Here is a 27,210-nt window from a genome sequence, read left to right as displayed (position 1 = left end):
GTAAATTCAGATCTTATATGGCCATAGATTTAGAACTGGAAGAGACTTTTGAGGTCACTGAGTCCAACTCCCTAGTTTTACAAATTAAAAAACCGAAGCTCAGAGAGGTTAAGTGACTTGCCCATGGACATACAGTTAGTAAGTATCTAGAGAGATTTTAACCAGGTCCTCCTGACTCCAAGTCCAATGCTCTGCCCACTACACAACACTGCCTATCCACATAGAATCGCCAAAGAGCAGAATAGTAGGACTGGGAGGGACCTCAGCAACTATCTCATCCGATACCCTAATTTAAAAGATGAAGAAACAGATCCAGAGAAGGGGGGAAGGAAATGGATTGCTCAAAGACACACATGTAGCTAGCAGTAGAAGCGGGTCACTCTGCTGCCTTTTATTCCACACAGGATAACAAACTGTGCTACCAGCACAATACGAAGATGACCTGACCTATGATTTTGAGGTCATATTCCTTTCCATTTTCTCTATTTGTGTCTCATCTCCATTTTAGAAGGTTTGAGCTCTGAGAATAAGCAGAGTCACGAGAGAGAACTGCTCCTTGATAGTATAATTCAAGGATTTCTTTGGTGGGCTGAAGAATGAGTTATTTCTAGGTTTATAGATAGATGTGAATGGAGAAAGGCTGGCAACTTATAGGAAACAGGAGCCCCTTCTGAACTTCTCTTTTGTTGGGACCACGCAATGGAGTGGAGGCCCGAGCCTCAGATGTCAAGTATTATCACCAAAAGAAAAAGATGTACTCGGGTACATACTTGTTGCTTGCACAGTTTAGCATTAGAGGGAGATTTTCAAAGGAAGAGATATGCAAGATTTACTTCATTTTGTCTGATATGTGACTTATTACCAAGATTATGTAGCATTAGATTTGTGACTTATTACCAAGACACTATAGCATTAGATACAACTATCTCTTTAGGCTCAAACATGCAGATAGACAATAACATCTCATTAACAAAAACTATTCCATGAAGGAGCATTCACAATTGGATAGGAGGATGGCTGGTGTATCTATGTTGTCACAGCGGAAGAAAAAGCACTCTATACCTGGAAATCTGTAAAACAAAAGGAAATATCATCAGAATAAGAACATAAAAATGTGAATTGATCAACAAAAAGAACACATTTCAATCTATATTTCAACAAGTTGGGGCAGCTAGGTGGCGCAGTGGATAGAGCACCGGCCTTGGATTCAGGAGGACCTGAGTTCAAATCTGGCCTCAGACACTTGACACTTACTAGCTGTGTGACCCTGGGCAAGTCACTTAACCCCAATTGCCTCACACAAAAAAAAATGCAATATATTTCAACAAGTTGGTTTTCATCACTTGATACTATTAGTGTTTCTCTGGGGTTTCTTCATGATTAATTCTACTAACTCACAAAGAAATACATATATGTTATTACCACTATGATAACTAATTCTTGCTTTTGTAATCTGACATAAGTAGAAAACACCTCAATACACACATATCATGTGTCTTATTTTAAAACTAAACGAGGGGCAGCTAGGTGGTGCAGTGGATAGAGCACTGGCCCTGGAGTCAGGAGTACCTGAGTTCAAATCCGGCCTCAGACACTTAACACTTACTAGCTGTGTGACCCTGGGCAAGTCACTTAACCCCAACTGCCTCACAAAAACAAAAACAAAAAAACAAAAAACGAAACTAGAGAAAACAATGATGAAAAAAATTAGCCTTTAATGTTCCCTAACCAAATCCAAAGTAATGTTTCTTTTTTTCTCTCAATCAACTTATTACATATATAAATTATGTTTTGTAATACACAAGACATACATAATTACATATACTATTATGTAAGTATAGAAAAGATATGTTTTGAACTTGTCCTATGATTTTATTCATATGGAAAGCTCCTGATAAGGAATCTTTCTTTCCCAATGTAGATAGCACTTGGTCTGCAACTTATAGACTTAAGGAGGTGTGTGAGTCCCTGAGAAGTAAAAAGACCAGTCTAGAGTCTCATAGTATATGTCAGAAGTAAGAGCTGGACCAGTCTTCCTCACTCCATGGCCAGTTCACTATGCACTATGGCATACTGCCTATTTATAGAACAAAAAAATTTCTCTATAATAGAATTTTATATTTCAATTACTATTCCCCATGGGAAAAAGTATGAATGATAGCTATTCATAGACACCAGAAAATACTGATGTAGGAAGGCTTACCTCGAATCCCACCACTCACATCACCATAGCTATTGTATTGGGCAAAATCTGTAGAAACCGGCTGTAACAGGGGGAAACACATATGTAAGAAAGTATCTCATGGTAGTGTTTCAGAGAAAGGGGTAAGAAGAAGGAAGAGAGATGGAAGTCTAAAGAATACCTCACAAACTAAGATGATCTTCCTTTTTCTCACTGTCTTACTCTCTTACCACTTTAAAATCTTACTGACTATAATAAGAGATCTAACCATGCTGTTGGAGGTTAGGTAGATGAGCAGCTCTTGGTCACAAGGAATAATAATTTTTCCTACTTAGTTTCACAATTGGAGCTGTTTAACATCTATGCTTTGCTCATTTCAGCAGAATGTAATAACATGACTTCTTATTTCTTTGTTCAGTGCTGGCTTCCTAATCATAAAAACACTTTCAGGAAGAATATTTGATCTTTTCTCTTTACATAAACTTCCCGTGGAAGTCTAATATAATTTAATTTTCCTTTCTCAGTAATGAGATTTCTCTAGATCTTAGATTCAAAATAGATATACTAGGCACTCAAGGTGTTAGCAATTTAAAAATCACTTCATGCAATGGTTATAACAATGAAAACAAAAACCTTCCTAAAAAAGGCAACTAAACGACAATGAATGATAATGGCCTATCTCATCATTCTGGAGGACAGATGATTCAAGCCAACTCCCTACTTTTAGTGTAGAGGTAGGGACCAGAGGTATGGAATTCTACATATGCTATGTCAAATGTTTTTTGTTGTTGTTGTTGCTGTCACAAGGGAAGCTTCAATGTGTATATATGGGTATTTATGGGAAAGTAGCATTAAAAAGGTACAAAAACAAAAGATATAAATAAAAAATTAAAGTTATTTTACTCTACTCAAACAGTTAATATGTATTCAAATAATACTACATAGCAATTTAAACTAAAAGTAGATGGTTGATAAATGACTGTTGAATTGAACTGAACTGATTATCAAACTTCAAGACAAGGAATATTAAGGCTGTCTCTGAAGAAGTAGAGAAACCTTACTTACCCGATGAAGACCATTTCTTCCATAACCAGGGAGGGAGGAGGTTTTAGATGAAGCATGTGGAGCTAAATAGGAGGGAAAAAAACAAGAAGAAAATTTTAGGAAATTGAAGTTTTTCAGGTTAAAAAAAAAAACCTGATAGAAAGCCTGCAAAGTTTCAAACCACTGTATTTGAGCAATGGAAATAAATGACATTTGGACCAATCATCCACCAAACAGAACTCTGTTTAGTACATGGTGGGTGCTTACAGTGAAGTCTCTGAGCAGGAGGGAGAGAGAGGGAGAGGGAGAGGGAGAGGGGGAGGGGGAGAGAGAGACAGAGAGACAGAGAGATAGAGAGAGAGAGAGAGAGAGAGAGAGAGAGAGAGAGAGAGAGAGACAGCGAGAGACAGAGAGGGAGAGAGACAGGAAGACAGAGAAACAGAGACAGAGACAGACAGACAGACAGACAGACAGACACACACACACACACACAGAGGTATTCACACATCGCTGGAGGAGCAGGACTCTTGGCTAAGCCCCCCTTCCTATATGGGTTCCTTTCAAGTTGCTTGGATTTCTATCTCATCAGTCACCAAGTTTTATTGGTCCGTCATGATGTACCACTTGGGAAGTTCTAATCAAGAGCACATTCATTTGTTCATTCATTCATTTATGAGAACAGTCACCACTTATTTGCCAAAAGTTAACGACAAATAACTCAACATTTGTAGGAACACATATAAAAGATGACAGAATTAGAAAGAAATGTGCTTTTCTTCTTAGGGTAGAGACATAATTGAATCACTATAGACTACAATTGTCTGCTAAATAGTCTACAGCAAAGGTCAATTGGGAGATGCTTCCAGACAAGAGTTGTCAGTTGATGCCTTGTAAGAACAAAAAATTAAGGGAAAGTGACATAGAAAAGCATAAGTGCTTTATTATTGTTGTTATGATGAGAAGTGGGAGTAGATCAGTAGAACTGAGCCTTAAAAAATTACTTAAAATATTTTGATAATTGTATTTCAATATAATTGATTTCTTTTATTATTACATTAATTTTATTTTATATTGAGAAGGGGTCCCTAGGTTTCACCAGAATGCCAAAGGAGTCCATGCCACAAAAGGGGAAAGAATCCCTGGGCTTTAAGGTCTCTTCTAGCAGGTACATTCAATGATGTTTTGTTTTATTGCCTAGGCATTCTGGTGTCCAATTCAAGACTGCTGCTAATCAAGCTCCAGGGAATGTGGCTTTTAAGCACTCCTGAGGGATAAAGTTGCTAAACCTCATGGAGTAATTTACTTATTAAACTAAGAAAGAATATGTCTGACACAATATAACAGGCATAATGACCATTTCAATCAATATCAGTATTTATATTAAAACTGAATTTTACAACTTAATGGGCTGATTGTGTGAATTTGTCCATTTAGTTTTCTGTGCTGATGTCTTAGCTCTTAGTCTGTAAACTGCATGAAGGCAGGGGACAAGATTCTATATTTCTCCTATATTACTAAAGATGCAATGCTCTGCATGCAACAGGCACTTATTAAAAGTTTGCTGAATGAATGAATAATGGAAAGGCATAGTGTAGTGGATTTGGAATCAGGAAGACCTGGGATGAAATCCTGCCACTAACTGTGACACCACTGGCAAATCATTTAATCTCTCTGACTTTTTGGTAACTAACTCTCTAATACTTATCTATATTGGTGAAAGGAGTTAGCATGTTGGTGAAATCACGGATCCTTACCATACTGACATAATGGAAAATGCTTATTACATCACTCTCTCTTTTATGGTCTCTCTTTGCAAGACATGGCTGTTTTCAAAGTGGTGATTACCACCATCCTTTCCACTTCCCAATGTAAGGGGCTAAAATTCTAGCTAGTCTGTCTAAAATATTTAATGAGTGGTCACCAATAAATTATAAGCTTTAGCAAGAGTTCGACTTTTAAGCATTTATTAAGGAGAATAAGAATTTGGTGGAGAGAGAAAAGGCCTAGATTCAGCTGTCTATCTTGGGGAGCTAATGTCTCCAGCTCCGCTCTCCACGAGAGTCCTCACGAAAGAGAGTGAGCCACACCTCATTCATCCCACAAGCCTCCTGTGAAACTGGGAACATCCCGTCCACATGCACACACATCTCCAAGCTAATTGGCTGGTAGTCTTGAATGATAGTACCCACGAGCAAACATCACTTCCTGATGCCAAGGAAAGCCACATGGCTTGCCCTCAGACGCCTTCTCCACATGGTGGAGCTTTCCTACAGTAACTCTCCAGCAGGTGGTGTCATTCCAATTGTTACACCAAGAAGGTGCCCATTTTGCCAAAAATACAGGCAGTTATATCTTTGTGGTTGTATGATAGCAGATTTTTAAAAAGTACATTTAAAAAAATGGGACAGACTATCAGTAAATATATTCTAAACAAGAATTACAACTGGATAATGGACTGGGTCCAGAATTGAATTGGAGGAGGATATTATACTAGATATCATTTGGAAAAATATGAAGCTCTTTCAATAATAACCAAGCTACTCCCTCCTCTAAGATCCCATCTTTTTTTTTTTAAACTTCAATATGACAAGTTGATGTTATAAAGGCTGTGATTCATAGAACATCAAAATCTTAGAATAATCACAATTACACAAGCCATAACGGGCAACAGAAACTCCCACTGAGTGTTAATAGGCTGTAGCATTATGATGTGCGAAAGGAATCAGAGTCAAGTAGAAAATAAGGTGGGGTACTCATGCAGCAAAAGTGAGAGATGGAAAGTCTGTCAGTCTGTCAATAAGTGCCTACTATATGTGAGGCACTGTGTAAGTTCTGGGGATACAAAGAAAGGTAAAAGACAGTCCCTGACCTCAAAGAGCTCACAGTCTAATGGGGAAGACAACATGCAGATAACTATATACAAACAAGCCATAAATAAGATAAACAGGAAATAATTAACAGAGGGAGGACATTAGAATAAAAAGATAAAAAGAAAAAGAATAAAGAGAGATAGGGGCAGAGAACACTAAACCTGTCCCAGTATTCACAAAACTTGAAAAGAACAATAAGACAGTTCCTAGCATTTTGGGTAGAGTCTCTGGAGGCTTTATGGAAAGAGGACAAAAAGTACATGAAATAAGATGTTGAGGATTGGTGATTTGTATGATCATAGTGACTACCCACAATAAAAAGATAACAGATCCATAGATGCACTAAAGCAATGCAAAAATACACCGACTAAACCAGTAACCAGAAGATCTGGTTTCAAATCTATGATTTGCCATTTACTAGCTTTGTGAACTGAGACAGATCACCCAACCTCTCTGAATCCTTATCCCTAAAATGAAGAGGTAGGAGTATCCCAGGGATTTCTGTTTGGCCATGTTATATTTATGAACTTGGATAAAGGCACAAATAACATCCTTATTAAATCTGCAGATGACACAAAGCTAAGAAGGGATTAGCTCACCCTAGTGAATGGCACAACTAGGATCAAAAAGGATCTCAACAGTTTCAAATGATGAACTTAATCTAAAAAGATGAACTATAACAGGGAAAAAAGTGTTTAAGGTCAAAGAATGGCAGAAGGAAAGTCATGGAAAAGAAAAATGCAGGACGGATGCAAAGGACAGAAAGGAATCTGGTTTGACTGGATTTTTAGAGAGCATGGAGGGCAGTCAAATTAGATAAGGCTGGCTAGGCAGTTAGGCTCATTAAACACTGACCTTTTGTTATTAATCACTTCTTTCTTGCTTATCTACTCTGATCTACTCATAAACTTTTCTGTTTGTTTTTCTAAACAAGTACCAAAATGTTTGTGTGACCTTATATTTTGAAGTCTGGTAAGGCTATGCTCCCTTCATTTGCTCTTTTTCTCCTATATTCCTTGAGATTCACTACCATTTGGGGCCGCTAGGTGGCGCAGTGGATAAAGCACTGGCCCTGGATTCAGGAGGACCTGAGTTCAAATCTGACCTCAGACACTTGACACGTACTAGCTGTGTGACCCTGGGCAAGTCACTTAACCCTCACTGCCCCACAAAAAAAACACCCCAAAACCAAAACAAAACAAAACAAAAAAGAGATTCACTACCATTTGCTCCCCCAAATGAATTTAGCTATTGCTTTGCCTAGTTCCATAATAATAATACATATTAATATTATTAATTATTATTGTTAATAATAATAATAAGCAGTTGTAAAGTGCTTTAAGGTTTGCCAAGTGCTTTAAGTATGTTACCTCATTTGATCCTCACAAGGGTGAGAGGTTAAGTGCTATTATTATCCTCATTTTAAAGGTGAGGAAAATGAATCTGAAAGGAGTAAGTTACTTGTCTGGAGTCACATAGCATTTAGGTAGAATCTGAACTCAGACCTTCCTGATTCCAAGTCCAACACTGTCAGTCAGTCAATAAATATTTATTAAACATCTACTATGTGCAAGCCCTAGGGATACAAAGAAAGGCGAAGGATAGCCCCTGCTTTGAAGGAGCTCACAGTCAAGTGGTAGAGACAGCATGTAAACAATTATGTATAGACAAGCTATCTACAGAACAATTTGTGGTACAGTGGATAGAGCACCAGGAATGGAGTCAGAAAAACCTGAGTTCAAATTTGGCCTCAGTAACTGCCTATGTGACCCTGGGCAAGTCATTTACCCCTGTTTGCCTCAGTTTCCTCATCTGTAAAACAAGCTGGAAAAGGAAATGGCTAACTACTCCAGTATCTTTGCCAAGAAAACCCAATACTAGGTCATTAAGAGTCAGCTACAGGGGCAGCTAGGTGGCGCAGTGGATAGAGCACCAGCCCTGGAGTCAGGAGGACCTGAGTTCAAATCTGGTCTTAGACACTTGACACTTAATAGCTGTGTGACCCTGGACAAGCCACTTAACCCTTATTGCCTCATCAAAAAAAAAAAAAATCCAATATGCTTTTAAAAAAAAGATGAGAAAGTTATTAAGCTTTAATAGCTTAAAATGCATAAAAACTTTTGGGACACCTTTTGTATGTGTGTGTGTGTAGATATATGTATATACAGACAGTTCATACTTTATATAAATTCATGTATTGTGAATTTACATAAAGCATTTTGAAAGAAATCCACGTTCCAAAAAACCCCAAAACCTATTCAAATAGTAAGGAAAGAAAGCTAATACAGGATGCCATCAATCACTTTCAGTTTCTTCTGGCTTCCAAAGTAATAGAGAGAATGTATGATGAAAATATAAGTGTAATCACGGCTGGATTTCTGGGAAAGCAGTTAGATAACATGAATGGAAGAGTAGAGAAGAGAGAGAGGAGGTAGAAAAAGAGAGCAGCATTTTTTTCTTCATGAAATTTCTCCTACACCTCCCTGAGGTGGCACCTGATTTCTGAGGACTTCTTGATTCCAGTTTGTTCCTACTAAAGACCCAAACTCTCTGCCATTCTGGCGAATTTCTTGAATATAATGCAGATTATGTCTGCTTTGGTGATGTGACCTGTCCAGTTCAACAGTTCAGTAAGTCCCACTTAGGAATCACATCTGAGATACTCAGAGTCAGCTGAGCCTCGAAAAGCAATGAGAGCAAGAACATTGCACATGACAACTGGTTGGGAGTACAAACATAAGGAAACAGATGAAAGAACAGAACAACTGATGAAGAGCAAAGTCATTGGAGGACTCAGATGAATGGACTTCTCCAAGAAGAGAGAAATCATGCAGTTTACACCTTTCTGTCCCAGAGAAACAACTGGCTTATCAAACGGTAAGGTTATGTTATATTAAATGAAAGACAAGATACATTCATACGGACCCAAAGGCCAATTTCAGGAAGTGTGTGGATGTGCTACTCACATGAATTAAGTGGTGAATCATAGCGACTGGCTGAAAGGGAAGTCCTTTCCCGGGTCTCCTTTTCCATTTCTTCCTTCAGTATCAATTGCCCCAGACCTGAGTTAAGCTATTTGTAGGGAATGGAACAATAAATGTGAATGAAACCTGAAGTTGTTTTCTAGTGAACTGTAGTGACTTCTCAGGACCTTTTCAAAAGAATTGAATAAAAGCAATAAGGCTGACTCCCGGATGACAAACCTTCAGCAGCTGCTCTTCTTGAAGTTGCCGACGTCTCTGAAGCTCCTCCTCATCTTCTTCTCGGCCACTGGATCTGCGCCTCATATCCGTTCCTATTTTCATAGTAAAAAGAACTTCTTATATAAATCCTGACACAAGAAAGAATCCTAAAGGACTAGTCCACTTATCTTCAATAAGTTGGTAATAGTGACAATGCTGGTAGTGTTCTTTAAGTCACATTCCTTCAGTGAACCAGCCAGGGAAAAATCCACCCCTTCTAAGCTGTCCTGGCCATCTCTGATGTACACATGCAATTGAACTAACTCAAAGTGTTTCACATAATTATTTTATTTACAATCAGTACTGCAGACAAGTGCCTAACCAATTTTTATTGGGCATTTGCTCAATTTGTTAAGTGACTACAAGTCATTATGCCATAAGGGTAGGGATTTTGGTTTCACACCAAGTGGTATAAATGATTGGTATTTGCTTTGTTTTCATTGTCAGAAGGTTCTAAGCAGCCACACTTTAAGTCAACTATAGGGAGATTCTGTTTAGGAATCCATATTGTCAATTGTCATAAAGCAATTTGATCTATGGATCAGTGATTCAACCACTGCTTAGGGAATGAAAACATTCCTTTTGAGGAAAAAATTAATAATATGGAATACTTCTCTCTTCTTTAATATATACACTCATAATACATAAAATTTATTCTCATGACGTCTAAATTTTTATTTTTGAAAAGTCTTGGCTTATAAAAAATAATATTTTCCCACTACTAACACTTGCTTTTTATCAGCCCTTTGAAAATGATCATAAAGAGGTTTCCCTATAACTGAAAATAAAATTCTAGTCTGTGTGAGGGCCACAAAATTATGCATCCACTTCCATAAAGTGTGGCATGTCATGTTCAGTTTTCCTAGTAGTGAATTTCTCTGAATGATTGGAAGACTGTGCTGAGTTCTTCTGAACTCTTTGTATGAATCTGTGCAAGGAAAAAGGAGATGCTAGAAATCTAATCAAAATAAACTTTGGCTAATGAATAATCTTGGTTCTTTGTTACTCTAGTTAATGTAGAAATAAAAGCTTTTTAAAAAGTTTTAAATGACTTCCTGTTAATGTCTTTTACCCTCCAAATTTGTTTCTTTTTATTTCTTCCTTATGGCCTCCAGGTGATGAAGTTTTTTTGATCTATTACATCTTATGAAGACTTTCAAATAAGTTGGGAAGGCAGGTTTTTCCCTGTATTGGGGAGTGAGTACCCATACTGATAAAATCATGGATCTATGGAAGCAATGAAGAATTGGCCAAGTAGATTTCCCTTCCATTAAAGACTCATACAACTAGAACTGCAACGGACTTCAAGGGTCATCTGGTCCAAATCTCTCATTATAGTACTCAGGAAACTGAAACCTAGAGAGGTTAGGTGACTTGTCCAGGTCATACAGAGCAAGGATAAGAACTCAGGTTCTTTGACTCCAGAGGCAATGCATTCTCCGCTGCAGCATGTTGTCTCCTCAATCATTCCTACACCTTTAAATACCAATCACTTCATGGTCTTTTTTTTTTTTTTAGTGAGGCAATTGGGTTTAAGTGACTTGCCCAGGGTCACACAGCTAGTAAGTGTTAAGTGCCTGAGGCTGGATTTGAACTCAGGTACTCCTGACTCCAGGGCTGGTGCTCTATCCACTGAGCCACCTAGCTGCCCCACTTCATGGTCTTTTTAAAAGACTCCTCATAAAAGTAAAAAGGACGTGATGAAAAAAATTAGATATCATAATGGACAGAAAGTTTTGGAGGATGAGGATAATTAATAACAATAGCAACAACAACACATTTAAGTGCTGCTTTAAGGCTTGCAAAGTTTTGCATATATTATTTTATTTGAACCTCACCATAACCCTATGAGGTAGATGCTACTATTATCTACATTTCACAGATGAGAAAACTGAGGCTTAGAGTGATTTGCTCAGGATCACAAAGCTAGCATTTGAGGAAAGATTTGAACCCAGATCTTCTTATCTCCAAATCCAGCACTCTCTGCAATGGATGACTACAGAAATTTGGAAAGAGAAATTTAAGTCGTACATTATCATAGTTGACACCCCAATTCTGAATTCCAGGCCTTTCAGTTTGTTAGAACCTCATTAAGCCAACTATGTAGACACAAAGGTACAGATACAAACATATTTTGACTAAATCCAAATACAATGAATGGAACAGCTAAAGGGTGACCTCATAGATGAAAAAGTATGGAATTGGTGACAACAATGCAGGTGAAGACATGCAACCAACATCACTTGTATTGGGATACTTCCTGAACATCCGTGAATTGTGCTATGGTCTTTCATGGTACAACAGAAAAAGGTCTAATTCAAAAAAGGGAAAATACTTAATTGCTAAGGTGATTGCCCTGGTTATTAAAAGAGAAAGCTAATGAAAAAGCAAAACACTGGAAGACAATTTGTATAGGAAGAAGTCTCTTATTAAGGGGCTCAGCAAATCTTTCTAAGCAAGAATTGTATGCAATAACAATGCATATTATTATCTAGGGCTATATCCTAGGTGAAATAATATTATAATGAAATCTTTCTAGTAGTTCCAATAAGAAACTCCTTAGAGAGGATCCAATGTGGATAAACTTCTTACCAAATTCTGAACTGGAGTAGAGACTAAATTATAACAAGTTCTAGCACATTTATATAGAGAAATTTCAAATACTTTACATCTAAATTAATACCACATTGGTCTTTATTTCTGTCCTTTATTTTCTTCTTTTGGCATTTTCCTCACAAATTTTTCCAACATGCTAAAATTTCTCATACATTACTATGAATTACTAGCACCCTTAGACCTTGCCCATTCAACTTAGTTGTTTCATTTGCATACCTACGGCAGCAAGTGAGGGAGGACCTGGCCAGTGGTCCGTCTCAATCTTTGGTATCTCGTTGGGGTCTGGAGCATGGGCTGCTGGGAACTTGGAGGACTTGATGATATCCTCTGAAGACTTGCTCTGTGCTGCCAAGGCAGCTGGATCTAGAGGGTAACCAGGGGGAACTTAGCTATTGATTTAAAGCACTTGTGGTATAATCTCACAGCAATGGAGTTCCTGGTGCCCTGGTCAAAATTTTAACTCCACAGGAGTCCAATTACCCTTAGCATCAACTGTTTTTTCATTGCCACTTAGAGGTCACCAGAGTCAACTAGATTAATCTTTCTTATTTTTAGTGTCAAGTTCAGGGGCTCAGTCTCACCCTATATTTAATTAGAATGGTTTCATGTTAGAGGGATTAGTGATAAAAGGGGCTAAGGGAAACTCATCAAGCAGACTTTTGACTCACTGAGAGTTAAGGAAATTATCAGCATGCTTGTTTGCTTTAGACTCTTAGATAAGAAACTAAAAATGGATTAGTGCTGTTGCAATCATTTTAAATTATTATTTTCATGGAACCTGCTTTCTTAAGCCCCAGTGCAGGAAAAACCCCAAACAGAATAGAAGGAATCAATTTTCAGTTTGGAGGAAATTGTATTTAGCAATATAATATGTATCTACCATATCTATTAACCATTTTCATTCAAAATTTGGCACATACAAATGAGCCATTCAATTTTAAATGAATGGAATGCCAAACTGAATGTAATTATTATACTTGTATTTCTTTTTCTCATATTATACTTAGCCGTAAGGAAGAGTTAGGTCTAAATCTAATCCCAGGTGCATATTACAAATCAGAGAGTAAAAGGACATAAATTATAAAGCTAAGTAATTCTCAACTAAATCTCAACTCTGTCTTTTCTAAGGTGTTTGTAGATAAATTGGACTAGTGTAATACTAATTTGTTTTTTAAATATTCTTTCTAAATCACAGAATGTTAGAATGAGAAAGGGACCTGGAAGATTATCTAGTCCAAATCTCTCATTTTACTTAGGAGCAAATGGGTTAAGAGAAGTTTATTGACTCAAAATCACACATCTAATGAATGACAGAGTCAAGCCAAATCTAGGAGATAATTCTCTAGATTCCTAGGTCAATATCATGTATGAGAAACCATGTTGTTCTTGATTAATCTATATAAAGTTAGAGAGAATCTTCAGATTAAAGGTCATTTTAATAGAAAAATACCAACACTGTTTCTTTGTTGTAAATAAATAATGTGTAATATCTAAACTTCTTAAATTTAAATTGCGTGGCTTCTGCTTTGAATTAAGTGGGAGAGATATTACTATATGCAATAGTATATAAACTGATATCCCAAATTCTGGGAAAATTCTTTTTTAGGGAAACAGAAACATGACTTCAAACAGTACTTACGGATTAGAATTGGTGAAATCAGTGGTTAAACATTCACAAGTTAATGAGAGGGTGGGAAGACACATTAAAACCATAAAAAACAAACAAAAATAATGTTAAGAAACTTAAAATGCAAGCATATCATGTAAAACTTAAAAAAAAGAACAAACTGAAAGAACCCAAGCCATTTAATTTTTTTTGTTTTTCTCCTAAAGCTTTGATGTATAGTTTTCCCCCCTATAAATTTTAAATAATATTTGCATTTTGAGTTGTGATGCTTATCTGATAGTTTATTCCAAAGGCAGTCTTCAAGTTTCCAGGCACAATTTGGTTATACTTTTTCTAAACACTCCCAATAAATAAAGCATACCCTTGAAGGTAGCCTTTGTTATTCTATCTGTCCATAAATACATAAAGATGACACAGCCCTTTAAGAGACCCAATGATTATGGAGGAAAATGCAATTCATACAGAATGATAACATTTCTTCATCTCAAAAATACTAATTTCCTGGCAAAAGGAAGATAACAACTTTAACAAAAGTTTATGTTTATTACTCATGAAGTAGTAGGCAATTTGTTTCTCTACTGTGTAACTAAAGGATTCTACAATCTTAAAGCTAGAAGGGACCTAAGAGTTAACGATTAGACTAGGTTAGTCATGTAGTCTAACTCCCTAATTTTATAGATGAGGAAGTTGAGACCTAGAGAGATGAAGATGCTTAAGATCATACCACTGGTGAGTGGCCAGGTTGGGATTAGAACCCTATTGACCTTTGAGTTTAGCACTTCTATTAAACCACATTAACTCTAATACTCACAAGGCACCTAAAGAGGCTCAAGGAACTGAGTAACTGGGCAACTAAATGACTTTGATTTACCCAAAGAGGCTTGTCTCATTTGCTTTCATTTTGCTGGCCTAACTACATTTATGCTCTTCATAGTTATTTGGGTTATATATGCTTTCTAGTCAATTAGTCTAGTTAGGAAGTCAGCATGCAATATAGGCCATATATAAAACTCTTATCTTTACCACAAAGAGAAAGAAAATTGGTTTTCTGACTGCTGGATCTGGTTTAATAAGACTGTGATCTAGGTTCAGTTGGGTGCTTTTATAATACAATCTTACCACAATGAATTTACTTCCTCTAGGAAATCAACTTTCTATGACATATGCATAAAATTTGTACCTTCAGGGACCACAGTTAAATACCGTATCTTCGAATTACCCTTTATATGTCTGGAAATCCCTTCCACTGGTTGCCATAATTTTGTTAAAAGAAGCCCTGGATAAGTACTTCAGTGAACAGCAAAGATATGAATTTGAGTTGACTTTCCTATTTCAGAGTTATGAGGAAGAAAGCAGGTTTACCATGTTGTTTGTAGATGGGTGGTTTTCGGTATATGTTGATCCCTTGATCTGTGGAATGAAAAAGCAAAGATGTGTGAGTATGGAAAGTGCAATTCATTTATGGGATAAGAAAAAAATAAACCAAATATCAAGCCACGGTGAAGAGTCTTGAACAAAAAAAAAAGACCAGAAAGTTGACTTTTGTATTACAAAGAGTTAGTATATTTGAAGGCAAAACACAAAAATGAGTGAATTATCAGACATGTGACATGAAATTCTTTGTAATACATCTTACAATAAATATGCTGATGTAACCAAGGTGTGAGCCACTTAATATATACATATTTTCACATATGTATATATGTATACATATATAGTTCATTAAGAGTGTGATAAAAATTAAGAAAAATAAAAACACAAGAGATGTTTTGATGGTGTGAAAGACAGAACTATTTTGGAGGTTAAAACCCCCCCAAATTGCTGCTGTCTGGAAATTGAGCTTCCGGTAGACACCGGGTTCCAATTTATATTTCAATTAATGTGCTGAACTGAGTGTGAAGCAATGAAAGGAAATTAGAAATCACAGAAAACGCTTTCTACTCTAAAAACAGTCAGATGTTTTCATGGGATGCTCAATCCAATCCTAATTTGTGTGGGACAGTAACCACCTACTTAGTGCTAATTAAGACCCTTCTGCTAGCAATACATCTGGCAAAATCTCAAAATACTTATTTTCTCCTCACGTCTTAGAGAATTAAATATTCATGGAACATTAACAGACTAAAATTTACAAATATAAATTTATTATCAAAGTTAACTGAAATTTATAACCACAGAAGATGGTTCTAAATTAGAACCATTTTGTCTAGATCCATGATTTAATTGGTATAAGGTACCCTCAATAAAGAAAAACCTACCAGCAATGTAGAGGGGAAACCATTTAACAATTTATAATCTTAGGAAATTGCACAGGGGCATTGAGAGGTTAAATTACCTGCCCAAGGTCATTCAGTCAATATGGCTCAGTTGGGCCTTAGACTCAGGTCAGCCTGACTCTGAGACCAGCTCTTTCTCCATTATGCCAATGATGCCTCAATCTAGAACTACACAACAAACCAAACCTTAGAGTTATTTTGAGGTATCGTAGGATTTAGAGTGAGAAGAGACCTGAGAAGTCTAGGTCCATGCCTTTGTTTGACATGTGAGAAAACAGGTCCAGAGAAGGAAAACGCCTTGCTAAAAGTCACATAGCTTGTAAATAGTAGAGCTAGGATTCAAATCCAGGTCCTCTTGATTCTAAATCCATTACCCCAAGTTTCACTGCAATTTCTTGACTTAAATAGACAAAAATTCTTAGTTTGCCAATTGTTAACTAAGATTAAAATAATGGGTAATTTATTAAAAGAATTTTCAGTAGACAGGAGAAGTAAAAAAAAAAATGTGATAAGAATTTTATCTTTATTGCCAAATAAAGCATACCATAGCTTGATCTCTAAGCTAACTGTGGTCAGCGAACCCTGCTTGATTCTGTATCCCTTAAAGGACTGAGTCAATCTAACATTAAGACATAAACATAAAAAGTTGATTTTTCTACAAAACATTGACTGTTCTTTTCCTACCTCTTGTGGGCACACAATGATTTATGTAGAGGCAGTGAATACTTACAAATAAAACTCAAGCAAAGCCTCCAGTCCTAAGCCTAGAAGGCAAGGCTTCTTGGTGGGTTACTATGCAGTAGTACTGCCACAAACAATTAATTTCATGTCATGAAAAGAACACTCAATTTGTCCAGTGTCACATCTCTAGGACGGGAAATTAAAAGTCTGTGGTAATACTCTTACAACTGAGACAAAAAGGGAATTGCTTTGGGTATATAAAAGTGAGATTCCTGAAACTAGAAAGTTCAACATTGATGACAGTAAGAAAGCTTCACCTTCCATGTGCACCAAACCACACCATGAACTAATACCTAGAAGTAATTAATATGTAACATGAAATATTATTTTTCTTTTGAGTCATCACAACTATAACTTCAATACCACCCCCACCCACCATAGGCAAACATAAAAACTCCCAAACAAAAGTAAAACCCAAAACACCCCTTTAATATCACCCTACATTTCACATATAAAACTGTTCTAAGGACCCTTCAGAACAGGACCTGCAATTTTGGGCACGTCAACTGTATGCATCCCAATAAAAGAGCGTGAGGTAATGGAGACGAGACAAAGGTTTTACAAGGCTACAATCTACACTGTGACGGGACACCAAGACACATACAGTGTCAGCTCCTACCTGGAACATGGAAATGTTTAGGGGCCTGAGCGTAAGTTGGAGTTAGAGGGCGGCTGTCTGGCCGATAAGGGAGAGGGGAGTTCCGGCCGCTGGATGGCTCATTGCCTCCAATGAGAAGAATGGAGAAAACAAAATGAGAGAAGGGAGAGTGATAAAAGGGGAGGAGGAAAGCAAGCATAATAAAAATTCAAAACAACAAACAGAAAGGAGAGAAACTGAGGGAGAAAAAAAAGGAAAGAAAACCAAAGAAGTTATCAATTTTGCTAGCACATGTGATTTCAAGTTTAGTATTCTGAGAAAGGGAGAGTCACGTTCAAGGGAGAACTGAGTTAGAGGCAGCTGGCGACAAGATGCTTCATTCCGATGGCATGCGATTGGATGCTGAAAGCGAGCAGCGTACTGGTTAGATGGTCAGTATAAGAAAGAGAAATGGGAAGTTTCTTGCTCATGATTTAGAATCAAGATTAAAACAGTTAAGGTTCAAGCATATAAAGTACTGGCTTTGCAAACTCAAATACAACCATTTCCAAGCATGTAGGCAGATGCTGGCAATCAGAGCATGTTTGTCTAAACTGAACACTAGGTCTGGTAGAAAACTCATATTGTTACCCAATCCTTCCCCTTAACAATGTAATACGGTTTCTTACACTGTGATTCTTTTGTTTTCTAACTTTGAAGTGGGCAAGGTGGAATTCAATCTTTTGATATCTATACCTTATTTGCTTCTACTCCCTTCTGTCTTTTGAAAAGTAAGATTCCACTAAGACCACCATCCATGGGAGGCATAATAACTCACTGACATAACAACTTGTGACAATGTAAGCTCAGGGGAATCTCTTTGGGGGTGGCTAAAATGGGTTAGTGGTCAACTGGAGGGTTCTAATGCACTCCTTTCTTTTCTTTGGGGCCTTTATGTCACTTCTATTTCTACTGGCTCACATTTAAATGAGGAAACACCATTGGAGGTGTAGGATTTAACAAGTTGTTATATCAGTAACATTTAAAAATCATATGTGTATATAAACACATATTTGCAAAAATTAAAGCATTGCAAGAAAATTCTTTAAATCATGCTGCCTGATTTTAGATTGTATTGCTTAAAAACTCTAGTTTACTGGAGGGAAAATTAAATTTTTATTCCGAGTATGTAATTTTAGACAAGGAAAACATAGATTTATATAAAATAAGTATTGCATTATTACAAAGGTAAGTTTTGAATGTCCAAATGTGGCTCATGGGGAATTTAACATGATATATCTTGAGATGTAGTATGCAACTGAAGCAGTATTTGAAAAAGTCCATAGTATGGCACCAACCTCCCAATATTTTATAGAGACTAATTTACTGTTTCATTCATTAGGGTATAATTAGCCAATAGTTAAGAAAGGTTATGAAAACTCTTGGATAAATTGTTTCTCTTTAGAAAGGCAATATTGAATGAACCTCTATCATAGCCCAACACTTTGCCTTATGAGAATTAGCTGATGTTTGTCATTGGATAAACTGAGATAAAAATCAGCATGAACTTAATAAAATTAGAGATGGATATGGGTTGGAAGAACATGACTTACATGTTCTTAAGGATGAAATGCCTTAAATGAAATGATTAATTCATACTCTGCTTAATCAATACATAGTCATTTTTGAGTTTAGAAAACACCTCCTAAATTTACCCCCTTGCTTTTTTAGCCCTTTTAATTAAAGATATCTAGAGATAAAATATCCACCAATGGGATCATTGTCTCTTTTTATAGCCTATATACAGTAGTAGATACTCAACATCTCTGAATCAATAGTTTCCCATTCAAAGAATATATATAGGAGAGAGAGAGAGCAAGAGAGAGAGAGAGAGAGCGCAGGGCAATGAGGGTTAAGTGACTTGCCCAGGGTCACACAGCTTAGTAAGAGTCAAGAGTCTGAGGCCAGATTTGAACTCAGGTACTCCTGAATCCAGGGCTGGTGCTTTATCCACTACGCCACTTAGCTGCCCCATTCAAAGAATATTTTACTATGAACTGAAAACACTGGGTATTCTTCATAGGAAAACTAGACAATTGGAAACCCAAAATCCTTGGACAATTTTTTTGAAAAGAAAGCCTAGAAATTTTGTCTCAAAACAGTTGTCTTGGTCAGTCAGTTACAGATTTTCACTTGGGGGATGTCAGCAGTATCTGCTGCTTTACCATAGAGGGATTCAACTACATTTAACTCATCATGAACCTAATGTCATAGGATTAGAGAATTAGGGAACTTGGAATTCATCTGGTTCAATGTCTTCATTTTACAGATGTAGAAAACAAGTCCAGAAGGCTATTAAGTGACCCAGTCACACAGGTAAGCAACTATCCCTGGATTTGAACTTACATCTTCTGACTTCAAATGCAAACACCCTACTACTTCAATTTATGGTCAGGAGTCATAGTCTTCAGGGAAAAGTATACGACATTACCAGTTCAAGTCACAAGACCAAAATGAGATTTGGAAAGGATTGTTTTTGGACTTGGTCTGTGATTTCATTGGGATAGAGAATTCACAGAGAAGAAATGCCTATCAATATAGATAAAAAATTGTTCTGCAAGTTAAAGTCCTAGAAAATTACCCTATAACACCGATAGAATAAGTTAATTACTTGCCCAGGGTCACAGAAGGAGCATGTTCTGTGATATTAGAAATGGGATTTGAGGGGGCAGCTAGGTGGTGCAGTGGATAGAGCACTGGCCCTGGAGTCAGGAGTACCTGAGTTCAAATCCAACCTCAGACACTTAACACTTACTAGCTGTGTGACCCTGGGCAAGTCACTTAACCCCAATTGCCTCACTAAAAAAAAAAAAAGAAAAGAAAAAAGAAATGGGATTTGAACCCATGTCTTTTGACTCTGAGGTCAGCTCTCTATCCATTATACCAAGGTGCTTCTCATAAATTCCTTTTAAAGCTCTTAGAACAGGGGGCCACTAGGTGGCATAGTGGATAAAGCATCAGCCTTGAATTCAGGAGAACCCGAGTTCAAATCCAGACTTAGACACCTGACACTTACTAGCTGTGTGACCCTGGGCAAGTCACTTAACCCTCATTGCCCTGAAAAAAAAAGAAATGGTGGGAAAATCATGGTCCTTTCCCTTATAAATCTCTTAGAACAGTACTTGGCACATAATAGGTGTTTAATAAATGTTTATTGAGTTTTGGTTATCATTGGTCAATATCACAAGTATAGCTAAAAAGAATAAAATATTCAAATATACAGCAAAACATGAAAGAAAAATTCATTAAGAGCATCTCATGTTTTGAATGCAAAGATTTGTCATTTCTCTAGCATTATTTGAAGATCTCAGAGAGATGAAATATTGGAATTCTTACAAAAGTCAACTAGAGTCCAATAGAATACTCTACATAAGAGACAAACTGTCTCCTCTATTAGGCAAATTCATTGCTGGGTGAACTAGTTAATTAGTCTTCCTAGGAAATGCATCACAGACAATAGGACCTCCCAGTCTCTAGAAGGGTCCCTTGCTCAAAATACAAACATATCTCAACCTATCTAAGCAACATCCCACAAGTTTGCCAAAGCCTCCCACATGATCTTTCAATTTGCCAAGAAATTTGTGAATAGAATTCACATTCTTTCCCCTTTCTATCCCCTATCTGGGGGATCCTTGTTCTCCCTGCTCTCTGATTGTAACCTAAGGCAGAGGACGAGGTGCCAGAAGGGCTGATATTACACAGGTCGAGAAGGCAACCATCCTAACCACATGAGAGGTAGGGAACAGAGAGTTTACCTTCTCCCCAAAATCACTCCTCCACATGCTTGCTTCCATTCTTTTAAATTTAAAAAAAAAATTTTTTTGGTGGGGCAATGAGGGTTAAGTGACTTGCCCAGGGTCACACAGCTAGTAGGTGTCAAGTGTCTGAGGCCGAATTTGAACTCAGTTCCTCCTGAATCCAGGGCTAGTGCTTTATGCACTGTGCCACTTAGCTGCCCCTGCTTCCATTCTTTTAACAGAGATTCATTTAACAAAGCTTTTCATGGTACATTCATATTGATAATAATGATTGATCTTAGAGCTTCTTGAAAGACGACATTGGTATAGAGGAGGCCCCAGAGAGAGAACGAGCAGGTAGATATCAGGATCTTGAAAGGGAAGTAGGAGAAACTGTGGGAAGCTATGGATAGCAGACTACTTTCTACCTTCATGTTTTGCTGTCAGCTGGCCCCTAGTTATCAGTAGAAATCAGACAATTAAGTATTGATCAAGTGAAGTATGTTTTAGATGAAAGAGTTATCGATTCATTGAAACATAGAGCTGAAAAGAACCTTGGACATCTAAGGAAAATGAAGTCCAGAGAAAATAGACTTAATCAAAGTGCAGCAAAAGGCAGGATAGCATTGTTGAGAGAGCCCTGGATTTGGAGTCAAGGAGAACAGGGTTTGATTATGGACACAGATACTTACTTTAGTGATGTGACTCTGGGAAAAATAGCTTATCTTCTCTGAACCTCAGTTTCCTTTTTTTTGTAAAAAATGAAGATAACAATGGCACCTATATAACAGGACTGTTAAAATGACCCAGAGATAAAGCACCCAATCACTTTGCAAGCTTTAAAGTACTATGTAAGTGAGCACAGGCCAGTATTATCATCTAGGTCTCTTTCTGAATTCTTAGCTGAATCAGGAAAGTTGAGGCTAGCAGAAGTCTGAGTAATGGATAAGACAAAGGGGACAGACAGAGGGATACAATGGTATCTGTACTAAGAAGGTGTAACTATAAAAGCTTATATCCAACATAAAGAACATAAATAAAAGTAAATGAAATCTACAAGTAATCTCTATGAAGCCAATTCTCCCCTTTCTAAGATAGACACGCTTTCTCTTAAGAAATGTGATCAAACAAACAAACAAACAAAAAATTTAAAAAGGGAGCAGCTAGGCGGCCCAGTGGATAGAGCACCGGCCCTGGATTCAGGAGTTCAAATCCAGCCTCTGCCATTTGACACTGCCTGTGTAGCCCTGGGCAAGTCACTTAATCCCAATTGCCTCATCAAAAAAAAAAAGAAAAGAAAAGAAAAGAAATGTGATCACATTTACAACTCAATTCAACCAAGTAACAACTTAAGTACACTGAAGGCTTGGGTTTAACTAACAATACCTGATAGATGCTATATCACTATCAAAGATGTTTCAGTCTATAAATATTATAATATTATAAATTCAAATGTAATAAGGTTATTTATAGTTATTCTACTATGAAAATCATTTGTTCCTTAAAGGAAAACATTCAGGGATATGTGTATATGATTAAGTACATTTATAATCCGGTTATCCTAAATTGTTATTGAGCCTGCCAATCTAGGCAAGAACTAGTTAGCAAGGATACACAAACACAATTCATCTCACTCAGTTCTCTCTAACTCTTTACCATGCAACAATGGCCCCTTCAAATTTACAGAGTGGAGGGGAGAGTAAACCCTCTCATTCTTCCTCTTTTAATGAGGGACGTATTCACTATCATTCACCTGGATCAACCCACAGAGAGCTTCCCTCTTAGGCTTTAGGACACCTGACATTCAAACTATGGTTTGGGAAATCAACCTGATTCATCCTTCTAATAATAAGTCTCTCTCTCTGTAGATAATGATTTTCGAAATGTTTTATTCCCTATTTCTTTCCTCTATTTGGTACTACCACCTCAGTTGTCCCATTTTGTGGAAAAAAAATAGCCTAATTTGTTTATATTCCCATAATGAGGGGCCGGCTGGTGAGAGAAGCCTGAGGTAATGTTCAGGTTTCATAAGACAAATCTTTGTCTTATGAATTTCCTTGTTGCAATGTCAAATGGGATGCCCCTGCTAATTTACTCCTGAACCACTGAGAGCTTCTAAAATTTCTTCAGGGAGTCCCAATATTGCCAGGTGCTTGACTAAATCTCTCAAAAAAAGAACAACTAGCTCCCTCCATTATTATTTTTGTGATAGAACAAGGAAAACCATTCCAGGAGAAGTTGAAGAAACTTTGTTAGACCTAACTTTGATTAATTCCACAATCTTCTTACATGCTTTAAGGTTATGGAAAATAGAGGTTGTTGCAATATTGTCAAGGGGAAGGACGAGGAACCCAACAAACTGTGCACAACCACCAAAAACAAAGTGAAAACAGGTTCCCTTCCAAACCTCTGGGGCATGCATGGCAATTGAATGGCTTTGGTGGCACATACCAATGTAGAATGAAGCTGAAAAGAAGGTCAGGAGAGAAGAAATCAAATATACCCAGGAATGAAATGGAATTTGGGGAGAAAATTGGGAGGAGGTAGGTGATTAAGAACAGACAGAGAATCTCATGTTGAACTCCTCAGCTTTATTATTCATGCAATCAACCTTAGCTTAGTGTACTTTGGGGGACCCCTATGCCAGACATGCATCAGAGATGATGGAGCTTGTGTGTCCAAAGGGATAATCTTACTTTGGCTTGGGTAGAAAACCCAAGGCTTAACTGTTTGTCCCTAAGCACTCTTAAAATATTCATCTCTGCCATTTAAAACTAATTCCCCAAATTCAATGAAAGTCTCTAGGATTTAAAACACATTTAAATGAAGAACTACAAGAAAACCCTAGAGATCTTGGTCTTTTTTTTTTAAATCGTAAAAGTATTTTCTAGTTACATGTACAGATTTCAACATTTGTTTTTATAAGATTTCTAGTTTCAAATTTTTCTCCCTCCCCCCTCCCCAAGACAGCAAGCAATATAGGTTATGATATAGGTTATGAGATCCTGATCTTTTAAAAATCTCCCAAATGAAAAAAATCTCTTAAATATATTTTCAATATGGGCAAATATTCCCTTCAAGAAATACTTTCCAAGTGCTAAAAGCTCTTCTGTATGAAAAGATGAACACATTCCAGTAGAATGCAAGGCCCATGGAATGTAAGAAGCAAAGAGACATAAGTACTCATAAAAACCTGGCATCCATCAGGAGAAACAGTATTGAACCCTTTCAAATATCCAGTGCTACCCGAATAGTGGAGTTCAGGGTAAACTCTGGAGTCTTAAATGAAGTTGCCTCCTCCATAAGGCATACTATTATCGAGCTTGCTTGCCAATAAGGACATTCCACTTTTAATATCAGTAAATACTATGTAAATGGTATGTTTTTTTCTTTAGAAAATATATACTAGCTATATATGCATTAGCTGGCAAAAACAATGCCCAAGTGAGAAGATATGAAGAAGGGAGATTTTTTTAATTTAACTTTTTAGTTGTAATTTACTGTTAATATGTGAATAACTTAGGTTTGTATTCGTATGATATGGTGACCAACCACCCTTGCCTTAATGCCTTTTCTTGGTTTGTCCTCATTTGATTGTTTCTACCAATCATGAGTTCAAAGATTTGGAACCCAGATCCAAACAAAAATATGAAGGCAATCTATCATTGCTGGATAAAATGGCAGACGGGAGCAAAAAGCACATGGCATTTGTAGCCATTTACAGAAGAGGTTATGACTATTATTGAAAGGCTAAAAACTAAAGATGTTATCAAACATTTTGGGGGGAGGATGCTGTCTATATCTCAGTATCAAAAAAGTTGCAGTTTTTTACTGAAAAAGGAAGTGGAAAGTGAATATTTTAAATTTATTTAATAAACATCTTAGATTTCATGTGTTAGCAAAAAATGAACACACCAGATATTGGTGTCTCCACCATTTGTTTAATCTCTACTCTCATACTGTCAAACAACAACAGATCTGAATGAAGGAATGCTTTGTTTAGATCAGAAATGGTGTATTATGCCATAACAGTTTGATCACAATTTTATAACTTTATGTAGGAATTCAAACACGATAGATGCTGTAAACATTTTTCATCTTTAAAAAAGTCTCAGATATGAGTTGAAATATCATATCCGAACAAAACGGGAAATTTTCATTTTAATGAATCAGGAATGTTTTCTTCTACATACTAGAAACAAAACAAAGTTGAATTAGAACAAGTATTTCTATATTAAGGTCTTTGAGGATAAGTAGGCTATCTACCCATATCCTCCTTTTTTCCGTGGTAGGGCTGTTCTCAAAGGATATGTCAGATTAGGGCCATCTCTAGTGTAACGATTGGAATGATGCCACCTACTGGAGACTTGCTGTGGGAAAGCTCCGCCATGAGGAAAATGCCTCAGAGGCATTGTGGCTTTTCCTTGGCATCAGGAAATGACGTTTGCTCATGGGTGTTGTCTATCAAGGCTACCAGCCAATCAACTTGAGGAGCCTCATATTTTCTGGGAGGATACAGGAAGGAGGAAAGGGAGCCTGCGCGGAGAGCTCTCGTGCTTTTGGGTTCCTGACTTGATGGTGGTGGTGGCGGCAGAGGACTTCACAGGAAATTTGAGGAAAGATAGGAATGCCAGGTTGTTGGAATTCTGTTCTCAATCTTTTTCTTTCTATTTTCCAATAAACCCTTAAAAACCTAAACTCGTTTTATCAGTGATTTTAGTCAGTTTCCCCCAAAACTGGGGCAACAGATTAGAATCCACATTTAGAATCTTAAATTACAAACTAGCAAATATTAAGGAATTGTAAAAGCTCTGAGTAAAGGCCCAATGTAAGATGAGTATGGGCTGAGCATGAGATTATGGGTCTGTTGTCCTAAGACCAGTTCTTCCAAGAGGGTCATCACCAGAGGGCTGGTCATCAGGTGATATATATTTTTTTTTTCTATAGCAATCCATTAAGGTGTTTTACAAATGTGTGAGGAAGGAATAATAAGCATCAGTATTGTGAGTATCCACACTGATGAAATCATCCATCAATTGAAATACTGACAGGCAGGAAGATAGAGCTGATGTTCCCTAACTATTGATTCTTTTCTCATAATAGATAATAACTGAGTTTGTCAGGTAAAAAAATAGCTTCATTCTTTTAAAAAAAAATTCAATGACAATAATACTGATTTTTTAATGGCTTGGCAAGGATGGATAAATTCCAGATTGTTAGTCAAATTGGTTAGAAGTATTTCCTCAGAGTGCCAGTTGAAGAGGATCCTTGTACCATCAGAAAGTATGACAGCAATGCTGGTTTTGGTGTGTAGAAAATACTGAAATGACAAAATTTGTTGACTAATTTCATGCTGACATGAATAGCACATTATTTGGGGGGGGGGGGGGGAGAGGTGGGCCAGTGAGGGTTAAATGACTTGCCCAGGGTCACACAGCAACTAAGTGTCAAGGGTCTGAGGCTGGATTTGAACTCAGGCCTCTTAAATCCAGGGCCAGTGCTTTATCCACCGTGACACCTAGCTGCCCTATAGCCCATTTATTTCTAAGGGATCTAATAACTAAGTATCAAGTTAATACAAAGGAAAAGAGCTGGGGTAGATTGCAAGAGTGTGCTAATTAAAACCACTCCCCATCCCCCTACCTAGGATTCTGATGGATAAATAACTAATTTGAGTGCTTGGAATATGGTTGAAATCTATTCGCGTTTTTTTAAGATCCATGGAAACAACCTATGCTCCCTGAACCTCCTCTCAGTGATGTTTTCATCAGTTGGCTTGTTTCAGATGAATTAGTAGAAACCAGTACCACTTCTGAACTCTGAGGTCTATTTCAAAATGAGGACCCCTTTTAAACCTCATCAGGATCCTTGGCTTCCCCATGATGGAGAAGAAAACAAGAACACTAATGAAGGCCTGTTATAGCAGATGAAAGAACAATAACAAGGAAGGACTGGTTAAATTTCATAAAGGGAAAGGGCAGAAATGTGGAGCAGGACTAAAGCCAGACCTATCTTGGGAAGAGAAAACAGGACATGGCACCTCTCACTCTTTGAGTGAAAGACAGGTCAGGTAAAAGGAAGATAGCTTAAACATATGGACTCAGGGAGAGAAGGTCTGACAATGTTTGATAAAGAATTAACAACAAATATATTTAAGGTGTTGCCATGGATCTTTTCATGTTGGCCAAGACTTCTTAACGCTGTTAACCAACCCATCACAATTGAGGTACTTTTTACA

General features: G+C 37.2%; 1 protein-coding gene across 9 annotated transcripts in view; it reads right to left on the bottom strand.

The window, feature by feature from the left end:
• The window catches only part of LOC122743064 (actin-binding LIM protein 1), a 157,069-nt gene that overhangs the window by 9,549 nt on the left and 120,310 nt on the right, over positions 1-27,210 (bottom strand). For 3 of the 9 annotated variants that reach the window (XM_043987750.1, XM_043987752.1, XM_043987758.1), the window contains 8 exons: positions 17,218-17,322; positions 14,944-14,991; positions 12,171-12,317; positions 9,300-9,391; positions 9,063-9,168; positions 3,248-3,309; positions 2,204-2,264; positions 1,063-1,070 (listed from right to left, as the gene is read on the bottom strand). In XM_043987750.1, coding sequence (XP_043843685.1) covers positions 1,063-1,070; positions 2,204-2,264; positions 3,248-3,309; positions 9,063-9,168; positions 9,300-9,391; positions 12,171-12,317; positions 14,944-14,991; positions 17,218-17,322 — 629 coding nt within the window. The remainder of the gene's footprint in view (positions 1-1,062; positions 1,071-2,203; positions 2,265-3,247; positions 3,310-9,062; positions 9,169-9,299; positions 9,392-12,170; positions 12,318-14,943; positions 14,992-17,217; positions 17,323-27,210) is intronic. The other 6 variants (XM_043987753.1, XM_043987756.1, XM_043987751.1 and 3 more) reach the window with 5 other exon arrangements.

The sequence above is a fragment of the Dromiciops gliroides genome, chromosome 2 (genome assembly GCF_019393635.1).
Source record: "Dromiciops gliroides isolate mDroGli1 chromosome 2, mDroGli1.pri, whole genome shotgun sequence".
In the NCBI taxonomy this organism is placed as follows: domain Eukaryota; kingdom Metazoa; phylum Chordata; class Mammalia; order Microbiotheria; family Microbiotheriidae; genus Dromiciops; species Dromiciops gliroides.
Note: the sequence above shows the minus strand (reverse complement) of the source record. Positions and strands in the feature narration are given on the sequence as shown.